Here is a 19,449-nt window from a genome sequence, read left to right as displayed (position 1 = left end):
AAATGACTGAAATGGGATTTTCTGGTCTATTTTCTTCCATTTGTGTGTGGCTTTGTGATGCAAGAGTTTGTGGTGATCTGAACTTGTTCGTTTCAATGAGTGTACATGACCATGGGATGTAGCTTGTTTGGGGAGTTGTGGGGACGAAGTGAACCTATTGATGGGAAGTTTTTGTTTTGTACCTTTGATCATATCTTAGATAACTATGCACTGACCAGTTATTTGCAGACAGATTACTTTGTATGTCAACTTATTTGGTGTTTAAGTCTGACTTTGACAAAACAGGGCATGTTTTCTGCATTGCATTGGACCAATGCTTTTGATTGTTAGTGCTTGATTAGATTTTGTGTTTATGCCAATTTTCAAGAAGTTTTCTGATTTAAGACAAAGTGTTGGCAGACTCTTTCTTCAAGGCAAGTTTGATGAAGCTGAAAACTTTATAGAAGAAAGGGCTCGATTAAGAGATGAAGATCCTGGTTCAGTGCCCATCTTTTCCCATTGTCAGGCCGTCATTCTTTTTGCAAAGGCGGGAATTAGTGGTGCTGAGGAAGACAGGTAGCATACTCTCTAAGGTTGCTGCTTACTTAGTAAACATATATGACTTAGGTAGCTGGAATATTACTTAGATTTGTGGGCAATTGTGTCTTTCCAGTTGATTCTAAGCTTACTTCTCGACAGATGCTAGTGTCACTTTTCTCTTTTAGAAAATTTTATGCTAAAGCTGTCAATCCTTCAGGAAGCAAGCAATGGAAAGGTTGCAACATGCAGCAACATTGGCTGGGGGGCACATACCCAAGCAGGGATGGGCTCAGAGTATTGCGTCTTGGGGAATGGGCTACTTCACACAATCACCTAAATCATTGGTCATTTCTGAAGAGGAGCTGAGCTGGTGAGCAATAGCTCTCCTCCCTAGAGTGAAAATTTCCATGGAACATTCAACATTTCCACTAAAACGCAATAGATTTCTTTCTAAAAAATAGCTTTTTATTCTTATCTCACACGTCTTTAATTAGCATCTTGGTGCGTTTTCTCTAGAACAGGTTTAAGAAGCTCAAATTAGCAGCATGGTCTATTTATGAGTGATAGGACACACGCCAGTTATTGTTGATAAATAGGACTCTGTTTTTATGCTGCGGATATTCAGGTGTAAGACTGCTGTTTGCTTCTTCATTGCATTTATGTGCCATGGATGTGACTATTTTTTCCCTCAAAGGCACTAGCCTTATGGTTACAGTTTGTCCAAGCTTCAAGCACACATGGGGACATCTATAAGAAGGAACTTTGTTTTTATAGTACACTCCCTACTGAAGTCATTTTGATGTTCATTACACTTTTCATATAGGGGTGTGAAAGCAGTGAGGTGTGCATGGGAATAGTTCGGTGTAAAGACTTTTGTTAGCTTCATCTTTCATTGCTGTTATGTTTCCATGGATGAGACTGTATCTTTTTGTCTCCAAGGCAGTAGCCTCAAGGCTACAATTTGTCCAAGGCTCAACACCACATGGGGATATCTACGTGAAGCAAGTTTGTTTCATTAGGATGCTCTTGTTAGCAGTATGTGCATTCTGCTGTCATCTCCTGGTTGTGAGCTTTGTCAGAATCTAATGGAGATGGATGATCTCTGGCATGCCTTTTGTGTGTGCATACTTTGGGAGTTGTCATTTGCTGCTGTTCTGAACCTGTACACACTGTTCTTAGCCTGTTTTAGGGGCGCCTTTCATCACTTGGCCAAGTCGCAGCCTGACTGGCATAATTTCGTGTGGGGTGGCCAGATTGGAGTGTCAACCATCCAAGGTAACTGTGATATGTTTCACCCTCAAAATGTTTCATCCTCGAAACATTGTGTTTCAGCATGCAAGCACACCGATTCTTACAGAGGTGGATGCTCTATAGATGGATGCTGTCTGTATCACCGTGGTTATGCATGCTTCATAATCCCCTTCTTTTATTCTTGCAGCCCTTTGTTTGCTGTAGCCTTTTGGTTCCATGTGTTTTTTTAAACCTGTATTTGCATCTTCTCAGTTGGTCAAAAGGCCTTTTGTAAATATTTCAATTCATTAATTCATACTTTTTCACAAAAAGAAAAAGAGTTGAAAGTAGACAGAGCGAAGCTGAATGATAGATTGAGCGAGTTGGTATGGAAGTAAAAGAGCTAGGGTCTCAATATATAGGCTAGGATACACACCCAAACATTTGACCCTTATGAAATGCTTGGTGGCATAGAATGTGTTCATCCTTGTGCACACACTTACAAAAATAGTGTGTGTTCATGCATGAGAGCTATGAAACAACAAACCCTTCTTAAAAGCAAAGGTGGGTGAGATCCTAATGACCCAAGACTTGTAGCACTACATCCCTCTTGTCTTGGAGTATAGTTTGACCATCTACACCTCTTGTGCAATGGTGACCTCTCCTCACAAGAAAATGACGGAGATTAGAGGCTACACTTATCACTCTCTTGCATTTAAGCTTGAATGAGTTGGAATTCAAGAATTAGAAATAGAAATTATTACATTCATTTTGGGGATTACCAGCAACTGACCCAACTCAACAAAAAATAGGAAAATAGAAGGATTGATTGGTTTAAGAAGGCCCAATTTGAGACTTTTTGAGTGTATCTCATTAAGAGAGTCTTGAGCTAGTATGATTTTGGTACTGTTCCTTGTCCAACTTTTTGAAGAATTGGGTTTCCTTGTGTCCGATGAAACTGCAATAATGAGATCGATCTTCTTAGCAGCCTTACATTTTGATGAACTGATGAACACCTTGTCGTCAATAATGTTACTTGTTGAGGCTTGTTCCTCTTTCATGTGCCAATCCTTCTCAAGAAGTAAAGCCACCATATCTTCAAATGTGGTTGAAGCTAGATGCAAGACCTCAGTGATTGATTGGAAACGATCAATATTTTGCATGTTTTTTGTCAATATTGCCATCTTGTATTCATCATTAGTGTAATCTTAAGGCTAGTGAGTTGATGGACTAGAGCATTGAACTTAGGGATATGGTCACATAGTTCCTCACTATCATTCATTTTCAAGTCATAAAATTTAAGATTTTAAAAAGACCTTGGAATTAGTTATTCTATTCTCAAAAATATATTCTAGATTATTCTAGTTTTGTTGTGCAGTCTAGCTGAGGTAGATGTAATGGTGTGGCAATCAGCTAATGATACCGGTTGCATGCGGATGCTTTTTATTCTAAGCTTCCAACTCGATTCCTTTTGTTGGAGATTCGATGCTAACGGAGACAACTCTCCATAGGTCTTCTCACATGAGTAATGGTTGCATCTTTGTTTGCCAGGTTGAGAACTCAATCCCCAAAAAATTTTGAGGTTGCTTGTTGATGGTAAAACCATGAGAGGAAGTGAGATTAAAGAAGAAATTCTTTTTGATTTAGAGATCACAGCAAATCATAGGGAAATAATATGTATTTTATGGGCTAGTTTTGATTCTCATGCGAGAAGTTGCTTAATAGAGCCTAATGCATTTAAACTTTAATGACTATAAAAATAAAAATATTGATTTTATGAAGATAAGGTTGTGAGAGGACAAGACACTTGGATAGTGGTTGTAGCATAGGCGATGGAGTGCTAGAGCTCCCATGGACAAAGGTGTAGGTGGATGTCGTCTCTATAACATCTTAGGCATCATCCAAATAGTGCCACTTGTAGCTATTAATAGTGGGTCATCCAAGTAGTGCCACCTGCAGCTATTGATGGTGGGGTCTAGCTTCACATCCCCTCTTTTTTGATGTTTAGGTAACCCTATTTGAGGACCAAAATAGGTTGTCTTGAGAATCCTCTCTAGCTTTCTTCTATGCTTGTAGCCTTGCGAGAGTGTGGTGCCGTCATGGTGGCCAAGTATGGTGAGAAGAGTGTCTACTTCAGTGGCAAGAAGAGAAGGGCACATGGGGTCATGGGATGATGACGCAAGCCATGCCGCAAAAACCCCCCCAACCACTTCTGAGTTTGACAAAGGTGGAGGAGCTTTGACTGTTTCCAGCCCTTGCATTAGTGTGTATTTCAGTTTTTGTCAGTTTTTTAGTACGTTCATGCTGGTTGCCAGCTATCCACCTCAGTTCATTTTGGTTTTTAATGCTGCCTAGGCTGCAATCACACTGGTGGAGCTGATGATCAGCTTTTTGTGCAGGCGGCTGGATTAATTGCAGAGGCTGGTATGCAGTCAGCCCATTTCTAGGCAGTCAGTGAGATTTAACAGTAGTCGGCTAGTTTGGAGCTCTATTTTCTTGGTCACCATATGGATTCCTTCGTTATCAACTTGATCTGGTGCCCTCACTGATGCTTTGTGTTGCATGCAGGGACTGATCAGTCCACATTGTATTGAGCATTCCGATTTCAGATTAGTGCAGAATTTCCCTTCCATTCTTTGTGTTTATTTCAGTTGCTCTCTTCCCTCCCTGTCCGTATGCTTTGCCTACTTTGGATACTCCACCTCCCCATGTTTGTGAGGGTTGCATTCTCAACAAAATGCATAGGTTTGCCTTTAAGAAGGATAGTACTGTGCATGCTGTCTAGAAATTACAGTTTATACACAGTGATATATGTGGTCCCATGCAGACTTGTGCTCTTGGGGGTCATCTTTATTTTATCACATTTATCGATGACTACTCTAGGTACACTTGGGTGTATGGCTTAAAGGCCAAATCGGATGTATTTATGTCCTCCAAACATTTGGGAACCAAATTAGAAATTGAAATTGGTTTGAAAGTGTAGCCTCTTTGCATAAATAGAGGGGGAGAGTATATGTCTAAAGCCTTTGAGTCTTATTTGTTAGGCCGTGGCATTGCACATCAGTCTACAGTGAAGATGACTCCTCAACAAAATGGAGTGGGGGATGCAAGGTCCGTACTCTTATGGAAATGACTAGAGGCATGTTGAAGAGCGAAGGGTTGCCTCGTAGATTTGTTGGGTATCTCACACGCCTTACTTACGCCTACGCTCATATGGGAGTGTGCGGGTGATCACTAGGACACTGGGGCACTTTTTACTCTCGGTAGGAGAGGTTTTTCCCCCAGATTATGTGTACTATTTTGTATGTGCTTGTGGTGCACACTTACGGGCACTTACTGTGTTCGGGTGTGAACAGCCCCTTATAACTCTAAGGTATAAGGGTTATCATTTGTACTTTCAGCTTACACTCTATTCAATACTATTGCATTGGGTGTCGTGCTCAACTCTGTCTCTCACTCTCACACTGTCTACTGCACTTCAGCTGCACCTCGATCCTCTCCCATCTGACATTTGGTATCAGAGCTTAGCTCTGAACTCAGCTTCTGCAGCACACGCCAGTCCTGCTCCAGCGTCAGACGTCACCTCAGCACAGGTACAACCTGTCGTCAGTTCTGTCAGCAGTGAGGCGCTGTTCCACAGAGCTGCCTCAGCACAGTACAAGTCGTCGCCAGCCTCCACCAGTACCCTGTCCGTCAGCAGCTCGCGAGCAGCACCAGGTCCACGTCAACGTTAGTCTCGTCAGTCACGTCTGACATCAGTCTCGTCACGTCAGCTGCAGGCGCTGACGTATGCCAGCGCGCTGTCCAACAATGCAGTCCTCGTCAGCCCAGGCGCCGCCTAAGTCGTTTGTTAGCCCATACGACTTCCGTCAGACCACCGTCAGTCCACCCGTCACACGCGACTGACCTGCGCCCGCCCGTCAACGTCACGTGCAGCCCGCAAGTCTGACATCAGCCCGTCCTGCCCGCCGTTTTGACCACGCGCAGCCAGCTCGTCTGACGACCACGTCAGCCTGTCCTGCGCCAAACTGCCCGCCGACCAGCACACGCCAGTCTGCTCCACGTCAGGTAAAAATTTCAACAAATTTTTTTCATTTCAGCCCAGAATAAAATTCTGGAAGCGGCGGTTCACACGCGGTTGGCACAGATCTAATGAAAAAGTAAATTTCATGCAAATTTCTGACTGAATGGTCAGAAATTTTGGGGCTTTTGTGTATTTGGAGGACAGATGCATTTAAACTGCTGATACAGTCACAGACCGACTGTTTTTGACAGAGATTTTGGCAAAATTTTGGGGATTTATTCATAACAGTGTTGCACTGCACTGTTTGCACCTTGGGAAACGTGCTGTGTCTGTCTGTGACACATTGAATGCACATTTTGGGGCTTTTGTAACAGACATTTGTGACAGAAATTTTGGGCAGAAAATTTTGGGGCTTTTGATGTTTTAGTGCTGCTGAGCACTAATTGCACCTTGGGAAGCGTGCATCAGTGACAGTTTTTTTTGACAGAGTACCCTTTGCACATTAATTGCAGATTTGTGTTTGCTGCAATTTCTGGAAATTTGCAGATTTCCAGCCCGTACTGCATTGACATTGCTCTATTACCTTTTGGGAAATAATGGCAAATCAGGGAGGAGATGTATTCACCTATGTGTCCAAGGAAGACCGATTGGATGGGAACAATTATTCCCTTTGGTCTTTCATGATGAAGAATGTATTAGTGGCAAAAAATTTGTGGGATTATGTCAGTGGAGAGGAAGCACGACCGGGAGTTGTGGCTCCCGCTACTCCTCCTCCAGGAGGACGTGCAAGAGGGCAACCTCAGCCCCCTCCACCTCAGCCCGCTCAGCCACTTCCCCCAAGAATTGCAGCCCAGAAAACTTGGGATACACGGGATGCACAGGCTATGTCGCTGATTGCATTGGCAGTTCAGCGTTCTATCATTCCTCATATTCGTTCAGCAGCTTCTTCACAAGAAGCTTGGTTGATATTGGAGCAGATGTTTGCAGGAAAGAATGAGACTCGCATCTCTTTCTTGAAGAAAGAGCTAGAGACTCTAAAGATGAATGAGGGTGATTCTATGCAGGATCATCTCAACAAAATTCAGGACTTGCGGGAGCAACTCATGAATGTGGATGAGTACTACTCAGATGCGCAGCTGATTTCTACGACATTGAATTCACTGCCTCCCTCTTACTTGGCTTTTCATACTGCCTTGAACCTCACTATGAGGATTTCGAAAGAGCCCATCACTTTCATTCAGCTTGTCAGTTTGCTTCTAGAGGAGGAACAAACTAGACGGAACAGTGGTGTGGATGGTATAGCCTCTGAGCAGGCTTTTATGTCAAGGCAGAAGAGTAAAAACAGCCAAGGGAAAAATGCTTCGCAGAGTTCTGGTAGTAGGAACACCTCACAGACAAGTCAGAAACAGGGGGGCACGCAAGCCAAGAAAGGAAAATGCCATTACTGCAAGAAGCCTGGCCACTACATCACTGAGTGCAGGAAGCGCATCGCCAAAGAGAAGAAGAAGGAGTCAGGGATGTCTGTTTCTGCAGCTTCTTCCACTGCTAGTGAGTCCGCGTCCTTTGTTACAGACAGAGACTATTGTTTTTACACTTGCAGTTATGATGTCTCTTGGGCTGATAGAGCATTTAGCTCTACAGAAGATGCTGACACTTGGTTCTTTGACAGTGGTGCTTCACGGCATATCACATCTCGTAGAGATTTGTTTGCTTCTCTTGGTGCACCTCCCGTTGGGAAGTCTGTTCAGTGTGCTAATAATGCATCATACCCTGTTCGTGGTATTGGGGAGATTCAGCTTACAGCCATTGATGGCTCTATTCTCCGCCTACAGGATGCTTTGTATGTGCCTGGCATTAAGAAGAATCTGCTTTCCATTTCTTCTATGGCACGTTGTGGTTTGCAGGTCACCTTTGATGATGACCGTTGCATGGTCCGTGACAAGGAACACATGACATTGGTCTTGACAGGTTCTCTGTGTCATGGGTTATATGAGTTGGATGCTCTTTCGGTAGATCAGTCTGCATATTTGACATCCACTCTTACTCCTGCTATGTTAGAGGCAGAGTTATGGCATGCTCGTTTGGGGCATGTAAACTATGGCAGCTTGATGCTATTACAGCGTACTCAGATGTTGGATGGATTACCTCTCTTGGAGAGACCTCCTGAGCATTTATGCGAGGGTTGCATTTTGGGGAAAATGCATCGTTTCTCTTTTCCCCGTGATGTTGCTTTTAGAGCAACAACCAGATTACAGCTTGTGCATTCGGATGTTTGTGGGCCCATGCAGACACAGTCATTGGGTGGTTGTTACTATTTTGTAACATTTATTGATGACTTTACACGTTTGTGCTGGGTCTACTGTTTGAAAAAGAAGTCAGAAGTGTATGATGCATTTTTGGCTTTCAGTGCACTTGTGGAAACTCAGTCCGGTTGCAAGATTAAGACTCTCCGTTCGGACCGAGGGGGGGAATACATGTCCTCTATGCTGAATTCTTATTTGCAGCAGAAGGGCATTATCCATCAGTACACTACTGCATATACTCCACAGCAGAATGGGGTAGCAGAGAGGAAAAATCGGTCACTCATGGAGATGGCCAGATGTATGCTGAAGGCAAAGAGTTTGCCTCATAGTTTTTGGATGGAAGCCGTCATGTGCGCTTGCCACATTTTGAACAGATGCCCTACCAAGGCCTTGAAAACCGTCACACCTTTTGAGGCTTGGCACAGCCGCAAACCTTCTGTTGGCCACTTCCGTACTTTTGGGTGTCTTGCATATGCCCATATTCCACAGGTACTTCGAAAGAAGTTGGACAACAAGGCTGTAAAATGCATCTTTATGGGATATAGCAGCGAAAGCAAAGGCTACAGACTCTATGATCCCGTGACCAAGAAGGTTTTTGTCAGCAGGGATGTTGTATTTGATGAAAAATCAGAATTATCCTTAGCTGGTTTTGATACATATCAGGCTGCCCGTGATGTCTTTGAAGGGCTGCTGCCCATCACATTTGGTGATTCAGCTGGTACTTCAGCAAATGAACCTAATGTTCAGCCAGCTGCTCCTATGGAACATGCAGTAAATCAGCACATTGCTGAAACTGAAATTCAGTAGGAACTTGTACACAGTCAGGAAGCAAGACAGGTGCCTAGATGGTACACGCAGACTATGAGAGATAGTCATTTGGAAACACCCTTGGCTGGTCGTACTCGAAGGCAAACTCGACTGCATGATTCAGCACATTCCATGGAGTTTGTTATGGCAGCATGTACTCATGATAATGAGGAGCCTGAATGTTTTGAGGATTCACGACATAGTGTGCATTGGATGGCAGCCATGCAAGCTGAATTGGATTCTATTCATAAGAATCATACTTGGGATTTGGTGTCTTTGCCAGTTGGCAAGCGTGCCATTGGTACGAAATGGGTCTACAAATTGAAAAGGAATGCAGATGGATCCATAGATAAGTACAAGGCACGGCTGGTAGCTAAAGGCTACGCACAGAAAAAGGGCATTGACTATGAGGAGACCTTTGCTCCTACCTCCCGTATGACGACCATTCGGTCTATGATTGCCTTGGCTGCACATTTTGGTTGGAAAGTGCATCAGCTGGATATAAAGACTGCATTTTTACATGGGGAACTTCAGGAAGAAGTGTATGTACAGCAGCCCATTGGTTTTGCAGTTGAAGGCTCAGAAAATTTAGTATGCAAGCTGAAAAAAGCTCTATATGGTTTGAAACAAGCTCCACGAGCTTGGTACGCAAAGATAGATGCTTTCTTGCTTAGTCAGGGGTTTGTAAACAGCCCATCTGAGTCTACCCTTTATGTACATAAAGAGGGGGGATCCATGCTGATTTTGTGTCTATATGTAGATGACCTTTTGCTCACTGGAACACATGCTGATCAGATTTCAGCATTCAAAAATAATTTACAGCAAACTTTTGACATGTCTGACTTGGGTATTTTGCACTATTACTTGGGCATCCAGTTTGTACATGATGCTAGAGGCATTGGATTATGTCAGTCAAGGTACATTGGGCAACTTCTTGAGAAGTTTGGCTTACAGGATTGCAAGCCAGTTTGTACACCCATGGAACCTGGGCTCAAACTGTCATTACATGATGACAGTGATTTGTTTGATATCCATACTTATGCTCCAGCAGTGGGATGTCTCATCTATCTATGCCACACTCGGCCAGACATACAGTTTGCCGTTTCAGTTTTGAGCAGGTACATGCATCAGCCTCGTATGTCGCATTGGCAAGCTGTGAAGCGTGTGTTTCGTTACTTGCAGGGTACTAGAGCTCTTGGATTGCTTTATGCCAAGGGGGGACCACTGCAGTTACATGCTTACAGTGACTCTGATTGGGCTGGTGATTTTGATACTCGTCACTCCACTAGTGGCAATTGTTTCTTTCTTGGCTCGTCATGCATTTCTTGGCTTAGCAAGAAACAATCCACTGTTGCCACGTCGTCATGTGAAGCTGAGTACAAGGCAGCCTTCACTACTGCAGTTGAGTGCGTATGGCTTAGACGCTTACTTGCTGATTTGGATGTATCTGTTACGGAGCCTACTCCTTTATATACTGACAGTCAGAGTGCCATTGCAGTGGCACGGAACCCTGTGTTTCATGCTCGCATGAAACACATAGAGATTCACTACCACTTTGTCAGAGAGAGGCTACATGCAGGTGATATCAGCCTTGTCTACTGTCCTACCACCAGCAATGTGGCAGACATCTTCACCAAAGCTCTTCCACGAGACAAATTTGAAGCATTTCGCGATGCTTTGAATTTGACGCCCTTTGGTGGCGGATGATCCTTGTACACTTGATCACTCTTCACTCCAGGGGGGTTTGTTGGGTATCTCACACGCCTTACTTACGCCTACGCTCATATGGGAGTGTGCGGGTGATCACTAGGACACTGGGGCACTTTTTACTCTCGGTAGGAGAGGTTTTTCCCCCAGATTATGTGTACTATTTTGTATGTGCTTGTGGTGCACACTTACGGGCACTTACTGTGTTCGGGTGTGAACAGCCCCTTATAACTCTAAGGTATAAGGGTTATCATTTGTACTTTCAGCTTACACTCTATTCAGTACTATTGCATTGGGTGTCGTGCTCAACTCTGTCTCTCACTCTCACACTGTCTACTGCACTTCAGCTGCACCTCGATCCTCTCCCATCTGACAAGATTTTGGCTTGAAGGCCTTATGTGTGCAAATCATGTTTTGAATCATGCTCCTATAAAAGCATTGAAGTCCATTACACCATTTGAGGCATGTTATTGCAAAAGCCTAGTGTGGATTACTTTCATGTTTTTGATTGTGTTGCATATGCACATGTACCCAAAGAACTTTGTGGAAAGCTTGATGACAAATTAGTAAAATGCATTTTTATTGGATATAGGATGGAAAGCAAAGAGTATAGTTTGTATAACCCTTTCCCACAGAAGGTTTATGTGAGTAGAGATGTCATGCTCTTTGAAAATTCAGCACATATGCATGCTAAATTTGAAATGCCAGCCACATCAGAGTCTTTGGATGTGTTTGAGGGTTTCCTTCCATATGCTATTGGTTTGGGGGACTGATTTTTATGTAGAAAATCAACCATTATAGCATGCTTAACCTGCCCCACTTGCCCAAAATTAGCCTCTAGTTGATCTAGTTTCTCCTAGGGTAGTTGATGGTGCAATTGTGTTGCTATACATATAGCCAAAACAGTCCCTAGATGGTTGTTACACTCTTAAAGAGAGTTGTATGGATGCTTCTTTGCCTTAACGTATGTGTTCTGGTGCTAGAAATGTAGGAGGCGCACATTTTGTTGATACAAGCCATCTTATTGACGACGAGGAAGCATATGATTTTACTAACTCTTTTGGATGAGGATGCGCGATAGTTGGGTGCAAGCCATGAGTGATGAGATGTGCTCTATTAGACAAAATAACACCTGGAGTCTTGTTGACTTGTCTTGTGGCAAAAAGGCCATAGGCACACGTTTGGTTTACAAGTTGAAAAGTGAATTTGATGGGTCTATTGAATGGCGGATATAAGGCAAGGCTGGTTGCGAAGGGATATGCTGAGAAAAAGGGCACTGGCTATGAGGAGACTTTTGCTTCTTCATCTAGGATGACCACCATTAGATGTATGATTGCTATGGCTACACATTTCAGTTGGGATGTACATTAATTGGATATAAATATACATTTTTGAATGGAGAATTGGAAGAGGATGTATATGTTGTACAACCTTGAGGCTTTGTCGTGCAAGACCAAGACCACGAGGTTTGCAAGCTAAATAAAGCCATGTATGGCTTAAAACAGGATCCACGTGCTTGGTACTCAAAGATAGATGCATTTTTGACCACACATGGGTTCCAAAACAGCCCAACCAAACCCACTTCTATGTCAAGGAGGAAGGGGAGGATTTGATCATCATCATTCTTTACATAGATAATATGTTGCTCACTGGACCAAATGAGAGAAGAATTGTAGATTTCAAGGCTGAGTTGTAGTCTACTTTTGATATGTTAGATATGGGGCTGCTTCACTATTTTTTGGGGATTCAATTCACCAAAAACCAGCATGGTATTGCTATGTCTCAGTTACAATATGTTCAAAAGTTATTAGTAAGGTTTAACATGCAAGATTGTAAACCTATATGCCCACGTATAGAAACAAGGCGGAAACTTTCGATGCATGATGTTAGTGATCTATTAGATGTTGCTATTTACAACTAGGTTGTTGGTCGCCTCATCTATTTGTGCAACACTCGTCTTGACATACAACATGCAATATCACATGTGAGTAGATATATGCATAGTCCAAGGCTGCTACATAGGAAGGTTCTTAAGCACATTTTTTGCTATTTGCAAGGAACTCAAGCATATGGTTTGCTATTTCCAAAGGGGGAGACTTGCAAATGCATGCTTAGAGTGATTTAGATTGGGTTGGTGATCTTGATACAAGGCAATCTACTAGTGGACATTGCTTCTTTCTAGGCCAGTCATGCATTTCTTGGCTTAGCAAGAAGTAGCCTATTGTGGCTACCTCATCTTGTGAAGCTAAGTATGTGATAGCTTTCATAGAGACCATGATATGGCCCACAATCCCCCCCCCCCCCCCCCCCCCCCCCCCCCCCCCCCCCATCCCCACATTGCAAAATTGGAGAACTAATCTAGGAAATATGATAAAATCCTAGAAGGAATAATATATGTAGTCATGGTTGCACATGTTCATCTTGATGGATATAGCAAACTATGATAATATAATGAATGATAGATCATGTTTTAAAAGGTATCACATGCAAAGATAGTTGAATAGCTCGAAACTCTAATGGAAAAATAGCCTTCCAATTTTTTTTGTCAAAATGTCTTCTAAATAACCAACCCAATCTCAATCCATGAATCCATGCATAAGTGAAGAAACAACCTTGAAGAAAAGGCTTAAATCCTTGGTGTCTTTAAGTATTTGAAGACACTCTTTCTTGCTTGTTGATGATTCACAAAAGGGATGTCAGATGAAGCTTGATTGGGCAGCAAAATGCTCTATTAGTGATGGAAGTATGTTCCTCCTCAATGGTGACAAATTTGGGAGCCAAAGGTTGTTGGATCTAGAGGGACACAACTGAGAGAGATGGAGATCGAGCAGGATTGAGCGTATGAGTGTGATGGCTGGAGAGAGTGTGAGCAGAGTGAAAGTACGAATTGATTAGAATGCACCAACAATGTGTTGGTACACAAAGAATAAAATGTATTTATACTTGGGGCACGTAAAGGGTGCGTTCACATGTACAATGTGCGTATACTATACACGGAGGTTACCGGGCCTTTATATCCCAACAACCTCCCACTTAAAGGTCCGATATGAACCTCTAGCTAACCAACTCCCACTAGTCGAATGCAATGCTCGTGTTGAGCTTTGCTTAGACTTTTAGTGAGAACATCTGCAGGGTTATCTTGTGTTTTAATCTCGGTCAATGTGATTTGTCTATGTTCCAAAATCTGTTTGATGAAGTGATAGCGCACATCTATATGCTTTGTGCGTGAATGATACATGGCATTCTTAGCAAGATACACAGCACTTTGGCTATCACATTCCAAAACTATAGTACTCATAGACATGTCGAGATCATCTGTAAGTTTGCTCAACCATATGGCTTCCTTAGAAGCTTCAGTAGCTGATATGTATTTAGCTTCAGCGGTACTCAGTGCAACAATGTTCTGCAACTTGGAACATCAAGAAACAGCCCCACCAACAACTGTAAAGACATACCCGGTGGTGGACCTACGAGTGTCCAAGTCACCTACCATGTCTGCATCACAATAACCCTACAAACTAAGTGCACCCTTCCATAGCAAATACTTTTTCTTTGTGTACCCTTAAGGTATCGAAGAATACACTTGATAGCTTCCCAATGTGCTTTGCCAGGATTTGACATAAACCTACTAAGAACTCCCACTGCATGAGCAATGTCTGGACGAGTAGCAACCATAGCATACATAAGAGAGCTACAAGCTGATGCATAAGGAACTCCCTTCATAGCATTTGCTTCTATGTCATCTTTCGGGCTGTTGGCTTTGCTAAGCTTGAGATAAGGAGGTAAGGGTACCCCAAAAGGCTTAGCTTCAGCCATGTTAAATCTGTCCAGTACCTTTTCAATGTACTTTTCTTGAGATAAAAACAGCAATTTTTGTATTTTATCTCTACGAATCCTCATGTTCAAAATATGCTCTGCATTCCCCAAATCTTTAATGGAGAAAGCTGATTTCAGCTGATTTTTGAGAGTATCCAAGCTAGTCTTTCTTTTCCTAGCTAACAACATATCATCCACATACAAAACAAGTATATGGGGCTGCCATCTGTATCCTTTTTCATGTACAAACAATGATTTGCATGGCTGCGTGTAAACTCATGAGATAGCATAAAAGTATTAAACTTTTTGTACCACTGCCGTGGTGCTTGCTTCAGCCCATACAGGCTGCATTTTAGCTTACACACCATCTGCTCTTTTCCAGGAACTACAAAGCCCTCGGGCTGTTTCATGTAGATTTCCTCATCAATGTCACCATGCAAGAAAGTTGTTTTTACATCCATTTGATACAGCTCTAAATCCAAAATAGCAGTAAGAGCAAAAAGCACAAGTAAAGTGGTCATCTTCACAATAGGTGAGAAGACCTCTTGGAAGTCAATCCCTTCCTTTTGTGCATACCCTTTGGCAACTGGCCTTGCCTTGTACTTGGGTTTTCCATCAACTATCTTGACTTTGTATACCCATTTGTTTGGAAGTGGCTTCCTTCCCTTGGGCAATGACACAAGATCCCAATTATCATTTGCATATAGAGATTTAATCTCTTCCTGCATAGCTAGCTCCCACTTTGCTGAACTCACATGAATTGGCCTCTTTGTATGTAAGAGGCTCACCCTCATCTGTAAGCATCACATAATGCAAGGAGGGGTCAAACCTATGTGGTTGCCTTCTTACGTGTGTAGACCTGCGTATCCAATGATCAACATTTTCAGGAATTGGGTTTGCATTTGGAGGTATTTTATTTTCAGCATGTATTGGCTGCTGTAAATTATTTTCAGCATGCTGTTCACGTTGTATAACACCTTCATTTTCATTTCCAGCACCTACATTTTCATAATCAGCAAGTCTATCTTGCTTTCCATGATCTCCTTGTACTTTTGTTGGCTGTCCATCATCATCTGGCTCAAAAATAACCGGCTGGTCATCAGTTTCAACCTGTTGTACAGCACCATGAAGTTCATTTTCTGCAGTAATAGGTGGCTGCAAACTCTGAAACTTCACCATTTTCAAATCTTCATTAGAGGTAAAGTGGCTTTCAGCAATTTTACCTCATTGAACACAACATTATGGCTGCGAATAATTTTCTTGGAGTGAGGTAACCACACTATGTAGCCAAATTCACCCTCATCACCATAGCCCATGAAGATGCCTTTGGTGGATTTTGGGTCAATTTTGTTCCTCAGCTCATCTCTAACATGCACAAAAGCATCATAGCCAAATATGCGTAAATGGTCATATGAGGCCGATTTGCCAGACCAAACCTCCTCTGGAGAGCGGTTGCAAATGTGAACCACGGTTTTCAATGCCTCTCCCCAAAATGCATGAGAGAGATTAGTAGTGGACAGCATGCACCGCACTCTTTCACATAAAGTCCTGTTATATCTTTTAGCCACCCCATTTGAAGAAGGGGTGTAAGGGGCTGTAAGCTCCCTCTTAATACCGTGCAAGTCACAAAAGGATTTGAATTCAGTCGATGTGAACTCACCCCCATTATCAGTTCTCAAGCATTTCAACTTTCTACCTGTTTGAGTGGTCACAAATGCATGAAAAGTTTTAAAAACAGCAAACACTTCACTTTTCTTTTTCAGCAAGTACACCCAAATCTTCTTGGAACAATCATCAATAAAGGACACAAAATATGCAGCACCACTCAATGATTTCACGGGCATACTACATACATTAGAATGCACTAAGTCCAAGACATTGGACTTACGAGAGACACCAGAGTAAAAGGAAATTTTTATTTGCTTTTCAAATTGACACTCATTACAAAAATCAAGTTTAGAGCCTTTTCCATTAACCCTCTTCAAAGAGGTAAGGATATCAAGTCATTTTTGGCTCATATGGCCTAATCTCTTATGCCATAACTCCAAGTGGCTGCAAATTTCAGCAACTGCAAGAAACTTGCCATTCAAGGCTCTACAGTGCAAACAATACAAAGTGCTCTTCTTGGTTCCTTTTGCAATCACCATGGAACCCTTTTCACTTTCCACAAACCACCACCAAACAGTGTGGTGTAGCCATGCAGGTCAAGTTGAGCAACAGATAGTAAACTCTTTTTAATGCCAAGCACATATTTGACATCTTTCAACACAAGCTCTTGTCCATTGTCTAAAGACAAGTGTACAGTGCCAATCCCATCAATGCTGCAAGCATGGTTATTTCCAAGATACACCTTTCCATAACTGCCTGCATTGAACATAGCAAAACACTCCAAGCAAGGAGTCACATGGAAAGAGGTACCAAAGTCTACAATCCAAGTCTTGAGTGGCGTCATCATCAACTGACAAGAGTGCATCAATCACATTGGCCTTGGTAATTTGCATATCCTGCATGTGACATACCAGGGCATCATAATCAATTGCACATAATACATCAGCCTCTGTATCTGAAAGTTCTTCTATGACCACGCTAGAGGCTACATTAGCCTTCTCTTTGCCTTTGGTTGTCTCCAATGCATCTGTCTTTTTTTCCTTCTTTTTATCTCTTGCATTATTCTTTCTCTCTTGTTCCTTCTTGTAATACCTGCAATCAGGTTTCTTGTGGCCCTTCCGACCATAGTGATAGCAAGTAATGTTACTCTTTTCCTTTCCTTTGCTTTTGCTCTTGTTTCTTTGCCTTGCATTTGTACTTTTCTTTTCAGCCCTACCTCTTACATTATAAGCTGAGTTGTTTCCTTCTCCACTAGACATACGTCTAATTTCTTCATTCAAGATAGAACCTCTCACCCCATCATATGAGAGATTGGGGTTATTGCTGAGTGAAACGACCAAGGTCTCCCAAGAGTTAGGCAGTGTCATGATCAAAAAGATCGCCCTCAACTTATCATCAAAGTCCAAATTTGCATCTTTGAGTTGATTTAGAATCCCTGTAAATGCACTCAAGTGTGCTCAGCTGCAAGCTTTGACTCATCCAGTCGCATATTCACCAACTTGCGCATTAAATGCACTTGATTAACAGGTGTGGTGATCTCATAAGTAGTTTTCAGCTTCTCCCATATTGCATAACCTATGTCTAAACCCTTAATGTCTGTCAGAATGTCATCAGTGACACCCATCTTTATGTAAGCCACAACCTTTTTATTCACTCTGGCCCAATCTGCATCAGACATTAGTGCAGCTTTATCTTTCTACAAAGCATCCTCACAATCCTTTAGGAACAAAATGCCTTGCATACGGTCTTTCCAAAGGTCAAAGCCATGACCATCAAACTGTTTGATCTCCATCAAACTGTTTGATCTCCATCAAACTCTTGATGTTTGAACTAGAAGAAGTTGTAGCCATTTTATCACGAACTCAAAAGTAAATGCACTAATCTGCAAAAGCACAAGTTGTACCAACAAGATGCACTGTTGTTCTTTCTCAACCAGAAGTAAATTTCTACTGTTCGTATATGAAACAGCCAACAAACAAGCAAAAGATGCAGAAATTTACCAAATTCTGCGCAAATCCCCAAAATTTTAAGTCCAAAATTGCATAAATGTGAGCCAATCTGACCCAACTGAGCAAAACTTTGCCAATATATGAAAAGCCCCAAGTTTCTGGGATCCAATGTCAGGAAATTTTACTCAAAGGGGCAAAATTTTGACTAATTTGGAAAAATCCCCAAATTAATTTGGGTCATTGCTCACAATGTCTGCAATTTCTGAGTTGATAGTCACTGACAGGTATGAATTATGTCAAATCTGGGAAAAGCCCCAAATTTTTGGCTCGAATCCTCACATATTTGTGATCTGTGCTTCTGGCATGTGAACTCCCGTCAATGGCAAGTGGTAACAAGGAGATTAGAGAAAATTTTGATTTTAAAACCAAAGGAATTGACCCGGGGGGGGGGGGAGGGGGGGGTCCGTTGACCCTTCAGGCAGGTTGCGTGGCCTGTTCGCCGATGACTCGACGATTGGCCGTCACAGTTTGCTCGACGCCGCGTCGGCTGCTACCTGTTCCCTTCCATGTGCCATTGCCCGTTGTTGCCCGTGACCAACACGCTTGGTCGCTTCGCCTACACGTGTGATCTTCTGCCGTCGTGCCCGCATGCGCCCTGCAAGTCGTCGCGACTCCCTACAGCGTGTGCTTACTGGCGCTGCCTGCTCCACGGTGCGACTCTGTCGAGTGCGTCTATTGTCTCGTTGACCAATCAGTTGCTGCAAAATTGCAAGCCCAGCAGTGGTCGCTTGAATCTTGGGAAGCATACATAGTCTTGGCTCTGATACCAATTGTTGGATTTGGAGGGACACAATTGAGAGAGATGGAGATTGAGCAGGAGTGAGCGTATGAGTGTGACGGCTGGAGAGAGTGTGAGCAGAGTGAAAGTACGAATCGATAAGAGTGTACCAACAATGTGTTGGTACACAAAGAATAAAATGTATTTATACGTAGGGCATGTAAAGGGTGCGTTCACATGCACATTGTGCGTGTACTACGCACGGAGGTTACCGGGCCTTTATATCCCAACAAAGGTGAATGAAGGACACCAACATAAATGACAGCATGTGGCTGCTGGAAATAATGTTGTAATGCTTTTGGACAACATTCATCCCAATAAAAAATCAGAAAATTTGGAATATGTGGTATTGAAGCAACATGTGCCATAGAAGGATCATTCCATGGAGCACGAGCAAGCGGAATTTCAGCATGCTGCTGATAATAAAAATCAAGACAATAAATCCATGTTACCTCCAAACTGGCCAACTGTTTTAAGGTGCATGTTTGTGACCATTTGAGATTATTATTACATTTATTGTGTTCCTTCATAGTTTTGGTGTGTGAACACTCCCTTATCCATGGGCACTTTTTACCTTGTAGCTGGAGAAGGGCTTTTTTGCCATGTGAACACCCGTCAATGGGTGTGGTACTTAGGGATTGTACTTTC

General features: G+C 42.6%; 1 protein-coding gene across 1 annotated transcript in view; it reads left to right on the top strand.

Moving 5' to 3' along the window:
- LOC148033302 (uncharacterized) overlaps window positions 1–19,449 on the top strand; it is a 75,602-nt gene that overhangs the window by 20,834 nt on the left and 35,319 nt on the right. The window contains exons 2-3 of the mRNA XM_087681207.1: window positions 400–555; window positions 737–889. Coding sequence (XP_087537333.1) covers window positions 400–555; window positions 737–889 — 309 coding nt within the window. The remainder of the gene's footprint in view (window positions 1–399; window positions 556–736; window positions 890–19,449) is intronic.

Source organism: Lygodium microphyllum, chromosome 7 (genome assembly GCF_053477565.2).
Source record: "Lygodium microphyllum isolate KBCC chromosome 7, Lygodium_microphyllum_v1.1.10, whole genome shotgun sequence".
Classification (NCBI taxonomy): domain Eukaryota; kingdom Viridiplantae; phylum Streptophyta; class Polypodiopsida; order Schizaeales; family Lygodiaceae; genus Lygodium; species Lygodium microphyllum.
The sequence above is the reverse complement of the archived record's forward strand: the minus strand, read 5'-3'. Positions and strand labels throughout refer to the sequence as shown.